General features: G+C 45.4%; 3 protein-coding genes across 3 annotated transcripts; 1 reads left to right on the top strand and 2 right to left on the bottom strand.

The window, feature by feature from the left end:
• Positions 1-218: 218 nt before the first annotated feature.
• On the bottom strand, positions 219-704 carry CCR75_007374 (uncharacterized protein; the record flags this gene model as incomplete). Its single annotated transcript, XM_067965435.1, has 1 exon — positions 219-704. One exon carries the CDS (start codon positions 702-704, stop codon positions 219-221), a length of 486 nt encoding a protein of 161 aa, XP_067815812.1.
• Positions 705-4487: 3783 nt separating this feature from the next.
• On the top strand, positions 4488-6806 carry CCR75_007372 (uncharacterized protein; the record flags this gene model as incomplete). Its single annotated transcript, XM_067965433.1, has 2 exons — positions 4488-6329; positions 6639-6806. Exons 1-2 carry the CDS (start codon positions 6279-6281, stop codon positions 6804-6806), a joined length of 219 nt encoding a protein of 72 aa, XP_067815811.1. The 5' UTR covers positions 4488-6278.
• Positions 4904-6628, bottom strand: CCR75_007373 (uncharacterized protein; the record flags this gene model as incomplete). Its single annotated transcript, XM_067965434.1, has 1 exon — positions 4904-6628. One exon carries the CDS (start codon positions 6626-6628, stop codon positions 4904-4906), a length of 1725 nt encoding a protein of 574 aa, XP_067815774.1.
• Positions 6807-7005: the final 199 nt, after the last annotated feature.

Below are 7005 nucleotides of genomic sequence, written 5' to 3'. Positions count from 1 at the left end.
TCATAGAGGATTCGGTACTTCAAATCCTCATCGTGAGGAGCAACGACACGCGGAGGGTCCGCGATGTCTGTGCCATCAAGCAATAGGTTGTTATCGATAGAAAATCGATGTAACCTTGCACGCAAACGTGCCGGTAATGTAATTCCTGAATTCGAGCTCTTCAAAGCTCGTAGCAGAGCTACACACTGTTCATCCTTGGCGTAAGCCGAACGGATTGATTATGGAATAGGCGACACGATAGTCGTTACATGAGAGAGCTCATAATCCGGCCTGCGTAATAACGCATCGGCCAAAGCATTCTGCTTGCCAGGCTTATACGTCACCTCGAAGTTGTACTCGGCGAAAAAGGATAGCCATCGGGCCATTCTCTGTGAGAGATGGGGCGACTTAGTCCCCGTGCGTAATGACGCGTGATCTGTATAAATCACAAACGGCTTAGAGCCGAGCAGATGATCTCTGAATTTGACGAGAGCATACTTCGTAGCAAGTAACTCTTTGTCATCAACTGGGTAGTTCTTTTCCGCAGATTTAAGCTGTCTAGATTCGAACGCATTAACACGTTCACGCCCATCAGCATCTATTTGTAACAGAGCACTGCCAATGGCGAAATCCGAAGCGCCACAGAAGATACTGAAAGTCAATTTGGATTCAGCAGTGCCGAATCGGGGCATGGATAAGACTATCCTCAACTGCTTGAAAAGCATTTTGTTCTGTGCAAGTCCAGCACCATTCTGTATCCTTTAAAGGAGATTCGATAATCGCCTAGTCATATCAGCGTGATTCTCGCTATATTTGTATTAATAATTGGCAAGACCCATCCACTTACGAAAATCTTTTTGTTTTTAGAATCAGCCAATCTACTATGGCTTTTACCATAGCAGGATCCGCTCTAACGCCACGCTTCCCAATGAAACATCCTAAGAAAGGATTTTCTTCTGCACCAAAAATGCATTCAGATGCATTGGCATACAATTTATTTGTGCGCATACACTGGGGCACTGCTCGCAAATGGTCTAAATGTTTGTCCATATCCGAGCGACCCTGCTCTGCACGACTTTGGACGAAAATGTCATCAGAATAAGTACGAGCAATAACCTTAATGAGAGCGGAACTTTTGCGTCACTAGACGATTAAATGTTGTCGGGGCGGTGGATAGCCCTTGTGGCATAACCAACCACTCCCATAGCATACCGCTTGGGTGCTAACCGCTGTAAGCGGGATATCGCTAGCTCGCATGAACAGTTGGTAGTAACCATCAACTAAATCAAGTACACTGTACATTGCACATACCACCATAGAACATCCTTTCTAGGAATAGGGGTTTGTGCTAGTATAGTGGCAGCATTAGGCTTATTATAAGCATGTACAAAGCGCCATTTACCATTGTCCTTTTGACATAAAATGTCGGTGTCGAATGGGAGGTTCGTTCTATGGTACCATTCCAGCCTCGTGTTTAGCACGGAAGAACTTTCAATGACGTCACACTGTTTCTATGGTAAAGGCTACTATCGTGTGACACAGTATTTGGTTCCAGGAACTAAGTCAATTTCATGACAGACCCCTCTATCCGGGGGTAAAACAGACGGTGGATGGTATATACCACATCTTGAAATTTCTTAATCAAGAAATAAATGAATCCGTAGGATCTTTAAGGGTCGATGACCCACTCCGCGCACTAAGTGCAGCTTTTGTGTCATCCAGGAAAGCTTCGTCCAGAAGTGACGATGAGTTTAACTCAATCGTTGGTCGAATGACCACCATCTCAGATAAGTGGCCAGCCTTTAAGGCTCGGCCGCACTCATCAATAGACATTTCATCTAGCTCTAAAAGAGCATGTACCGAAAGGATTGCCGCAAGGCAAACTTCTCCCTCAATTTTACTGGTCACACCATTTACGAGCGAGTGTAATTGCTCACTCGTATCACTTTTTGCGGGTATAAACACTTCGCGTCTCCCCCGTCTTGGAGTAGAGACAATACACCTCGTAGAGGCCGGGATTTTCACGTCCCCGAATTTTTCAGCCTTTATTGGTTCTATAATAGACATGGTGTCTAATACGACATCCGGCAAGGAGTTATCTAACTCAACTTTCTTATCCAGCAACCTTTGTTACGTGTCACTTCACGTGCATTAGAAGAATTTGACCCGAAATGCCGTGGCGAACCGCCAATAGTGTCACTACTGACACTCAGTATGGTGCCACCTCGGCCGACCACACTCGGTGGACTTAGACGTGCCACTCCACGTGTGTCAGGGATATTACACCCTTGATGACTGGGTCTTAGGCCTACAATACTTTCAGCATTCAGTGAATCGTCATTAACACGAAAGCTCTCGACGGAGTACGTGCCGTTTCACCTCCTTTTTTTATGTCGGGCTTAGAGTTCATGCTTTTAAAATTGAATTTAATAAGTCAAACCAATTGTCTAATACTGACAGATACTGTTATTGATCCACGCCAATAGCGCTCTTGTTGCCTAGCAACGGTGGGTTCTTACTCTCCAAAACTTTGCTAGCAACATTGCACGTGGCCTAAGGTCTTAGACCACCAATCGATACATTGCTCGTAGCGTTCAACCCAGGCAAGGAAGAGATCATATATCAAATCCAAATCAAGGACGAGACAGCGTTTCATACTGTCAAAGTCCAGAAACTTTATGCCTCAGTTCAATGGAACTTTAGAAACAGTGACACGAGTCCCAGTCGCTAAGCGAACAGTGATTGTATCACTTTCAAGCGCCTCAACGTATTGCTGATATTCCTTAAGGGAAAGACGTCGAGCATAATTGCAAGACGCTCCTGAGTCTTATCAAAGCCATCAAAGTCGCTTGAGCGACTAACAAGCGAGGCTTGTACTCACGCCCCGTGCCATTACGCACCAAGCTAATGGGGCTAGATCCTATTCACTCTCAGCTCGTAGAGATTCAACAACGACTAGGTCTTTCCTAGTAGGGCGCCCACCACGTACTGGGTATCGACGTTTTCCCGCACCGTACCAGATTTCAGGTATAGGTCGAGATTGGTGCTCTTTTGAGCATTACGAGTATTCAGGCCGGACGTAAATTTTTGTGCTTCCACACTTAAACATCTACGGATGTTCAAATGCTATTTCACAGCTTGAAGTGCCTCTTCTTCTTCCCCAACGAGGCTTAGATACATGGGTTCCGTCTATTAGACGGCATCTATGTGCTCGAGGAGTTTGTACGTTAAACAGGCGTGCTGACACGAGCAGACTTAAAGTCGAACTCAGCGCGTAGCGCTATGGCAACAACCTCCTCGAAAGTAGCAGGATGGAATCGTATTAATTAATTCCTGGCAACGCCCTCACTGAGACCCCCCATTAAAACTGTTACGACAATTGCTTCTTGCACCGGGTCTTGATGCAAATACGCAATGAATGTTCTTAACTCCTGGATACAGTCCCCTAGGGTTCGTTTTCCCTGTCGAGTCGCTATGAGCCGTGCTCGCCTGCGAAAAGTCTGATAAGGCGGTGCAAACATGCTGGTCATTTGCTCTTTCAGTGAATCCCATGAGGGAAAAGCGCCGTTTATGGACGTACTGCACAATAGTGCCCACTCCATCGCTCTACCTCCGAGTTTGGAAATGGCCATTGCCACCTTTTGCCGTTCTGCTAAGAACAAGGCGGAGTCGATGGACATCTCCATCTGCTTAATCCAAAAAAGGGAGGTTTTAACCTCTTCTCCCTCAAAAATCTTATCATTTACAATTAGAGGGCGAGCCTTAGGCTCTGAATCAGCTACAGAAATGTACCGAGTTGGCATAGATGCCGCAAGGTGATCTTGAACCTGGTCGATCAGGGGGGATTCGTATCGCATGTAGGCTTCACGCCTTGCATGCACGACCTCTGGTCCCTGGGTACAATGACCTATACATGCTCAAGCCCAAACAAAGTTTTATGCTTGTCATATGCTGTGCGTTGCGCCTCTGAAAGTTCTAAAAACTCTTCTATTTCAGTGAAGGCTTCGTCATATGAAGACCAGGCGTACATTTTCTACGAGAGCTACCTCGCTCCTAAAGACAGAGGAAGACTGTTAGACGTAGAGAGTCTCTTAGTTCTATAGAACTAATGAGTTGACAACTCAGGGATCGTACAAGCTATTAAAGCTTTATGAATCCAATTTAAGGATTCAGGAATTCGTAGAACCAAGTGGCAACTTGTGCCCGAGAGTATGTACTTTAGAAAGGCTTCTATGTCTCACAGATCAATGCGAAAGCCTTAGGAAGGCACTAGACGCTTTAAAATCAAAAGGGAACTGCACTTTATTTAGTAATTTAATCTACAACCTTACCCTAGCTAACTTAAAAATAGATTTCGGCCGCCAGATCTATATCTGGCGAGTAGCCCATTCGTTACCCAGAATAAATGGATTTTAGTAATTAACTATTTTAGAATAAAATAAAAAGGTATTTTACCCATAAAGTAAATGTACCACAACAACGGTTTCCCCCATACAACGAATAAATAGGCGAAACGTTATATATGTAACAAATTTGGTTTATCAGCATTGAACAATTTTCGGGCGTATGTAAATTGCATTGCTAGATTACGAGGTGCGAAATTAAACATTATAATATCAACGGTGCTAACGATATGTACCTGGTAAAATAACAGCAATGCTACTTGCTCACATTCAGATGAAGCAGCGTCTTATTTAAGTATGCGATGCCATGTTAATGAACACTCCTAAGAAGCTCAAATATTGTAGCCTCTTTCGTGATTTTCTCGTAGATACAAAAAGTCGATCTTAGACTGACTGACACGAGTGTGATCTGCAGATCAGAGCATAAGGCCATAACGTCTTGATAATTAATCACCAGTGTCGTATCGTCCTAGTTTGAAAATGCAGTCAACTGGCGCATTTTTGGCATGTGGTATATGATACTAATCAAGCTTCGTAGATTTTTTCTCCAAAATGGCAGCAAAGTCGGTATTTCCACCTGCTTGAGAAGTTTTTGAACCCGGAGCCAAATACGCGCTAATTTTTAAGCTTTTGATCATAGTGCTCGATTGAGGCGACACTGAGGCCATTGCGGCTCTTTGCGGTGACCTTTGCGGCGATTTTAGCGGTGAGCGAGAAAAAGACCCGGTCTTCAGTCTACGTTGAAAGGGCGAGGACGATGTGCCCAGTCTAGCCGTTGAGGCGCTTTGCACAGGGCTACCGATAGGAGTACTTGCCCGTGATGGAGCGCCAGCGCCAGGACCTCCAGTAATTAGCATTATATCATCCGAAAAATTCATTATTCCACAAAACATGCGGCTACGGCGCAGTTGGCGCTGGTTGTTAAATCCTTGAATCATAGTGACTTGATGTTGAATTTGCTGCTGCTGGTTCAAATTAAGCAGGTAATTGGGCATATTTACATCCGAAGGGCACACAAACCCGAGCTCTTGAAAGTATACGATGAGTGACTCACCATTTCCATGAAAAAGCACCTCTCCGCTTTCAAGAATCATTACATCTTCGTAATATGCACACTTCTTGGGAACAACTTGTAGCGCTGACAGTATAAACTCCATCTCAACGAATGAGGCACCGCTTTCGTCATTGCGAGAGCGGCAAACCTCGTCAATTACCAGCGTTCGCTTGAATTTTCCAACACCAAGACCCAATTGCTGAACAGCAACACCGGGGTAGTGAAAAGACAACGAACGCGCAATTATCCATGTAGCGTGCTTTTCTTCATACGTACCAGAGGAAAAGAAACCATTTTCAAAACTTGAAAAGTTCAGATCACAGAAGTCACGAGCGAAATTGAGCAATTCTTTTCTAGGCATGGCCTTTGACAAGCTACGACCACGACGCTGTACGTATGATACGAACTGAGGAAGCCACGTCTTAACAAGACGCCGACGCTTAATATTCCACCATGCAGAGCCTTTTCCAGTGCGCTCAGCAGCATTTACACCAGAATTACGGTTCAGCTCTGATACATGAACCGAAATTGTATTACCATAACTTGCTTGAGTTCGCTTGTTCGGCATCACAGTCGTCACGTCTTTAGTCACCAAATCAACAGACGTGCTATTCCCACCGCCTATCACCTCTTTCATCGTCGTCTTCTTTTCAGTAATATATTTTACTGCACCGTGAGGGTTCGTGACCTTTCGAATAGTTGTGCGAATGGTCTTCGTGATAATGTTACCATTTGCATCTGTCGAGCGATAAACATCAGTCGTTGCTACAGCAACGGGTAAACCGTCTTTACCGGACACATCTTCGGTCGACGAACTAATAAGAGTTCCCTCGGATACAGCCATGTTAGTCGTCGTCTTGCTCGTACTGCCGTCATCATCCATTTCTTCACTGGTCAATGTCTCCACTGTCGTGCTCGACTCACCACCCAGCACCTCTTTCACCGTCGTCGTCTTCTTCTCAGTGATACATTTAGTTGCACCGCGAGAGTTGGTGACCTTTCGAACGGTTGTGCGAATCGTCTTCGTGATAATGCTGCCATTTGCATCCGTCGAGCGGTAAACATCAGTCGTTGCTACAGCAACGGGTAAACCGTCTTTACCGGACACATCTTCGGTCGACGAACTAATAAGAGTTCCCTCGGATACAGCCATGTTAGTCGTCGTCTTGCTCGTACTGCCGTCATCATCCATTTCTTCACAGGTTAATGTCTCCACTGTCGTGCTCGTCTCACCACCTAGCACCTCTTTCACCGTCGTCGTCTTCTTCTCAGTGATACATTTAGTTGCACCGCGAGAGTTGGTGACCTTTCGAACGGTTGTGCGAATCGTCTTCGTGATAATGCTGCCATTTACATCCGTCGAGCGGTAAACATCAGTCGTTACTACAGCAACGGGTAAACAGTCTTCACCGCGCTCATCTTCGGTGCGAATTAAGAGTTCACTTCAGTCACCAATGTAGTCTCGTCATCGTCGTTCTCCGTCATTATCGATCGTCTCGACCGTCGTCACCTCCGTCATCTCATCAGCCACAACGTCCCTCACTACGGTCGTCTCAGTCGTCACCTCCG

The sequence above is a fragment of the Bremia lactucae genome, linkage group LG16 (assembly GCF_004359215.1).
Source record: "Bremia lactucae strain SF5 linkage group LG16, whole genome shotgun sequence".
In the NCBI taxonomy this organism is placed as follows: Eukaryota; Oomycota; class Peronosporomycetes; order Peronosporales; family Peronosporaceae; genus Bremia; species Bremia lactucae.
Note: the sequence above shows the minus strand (reverse complement) of the source record. Positions and strands in the feature narration are given on the sequence as shown.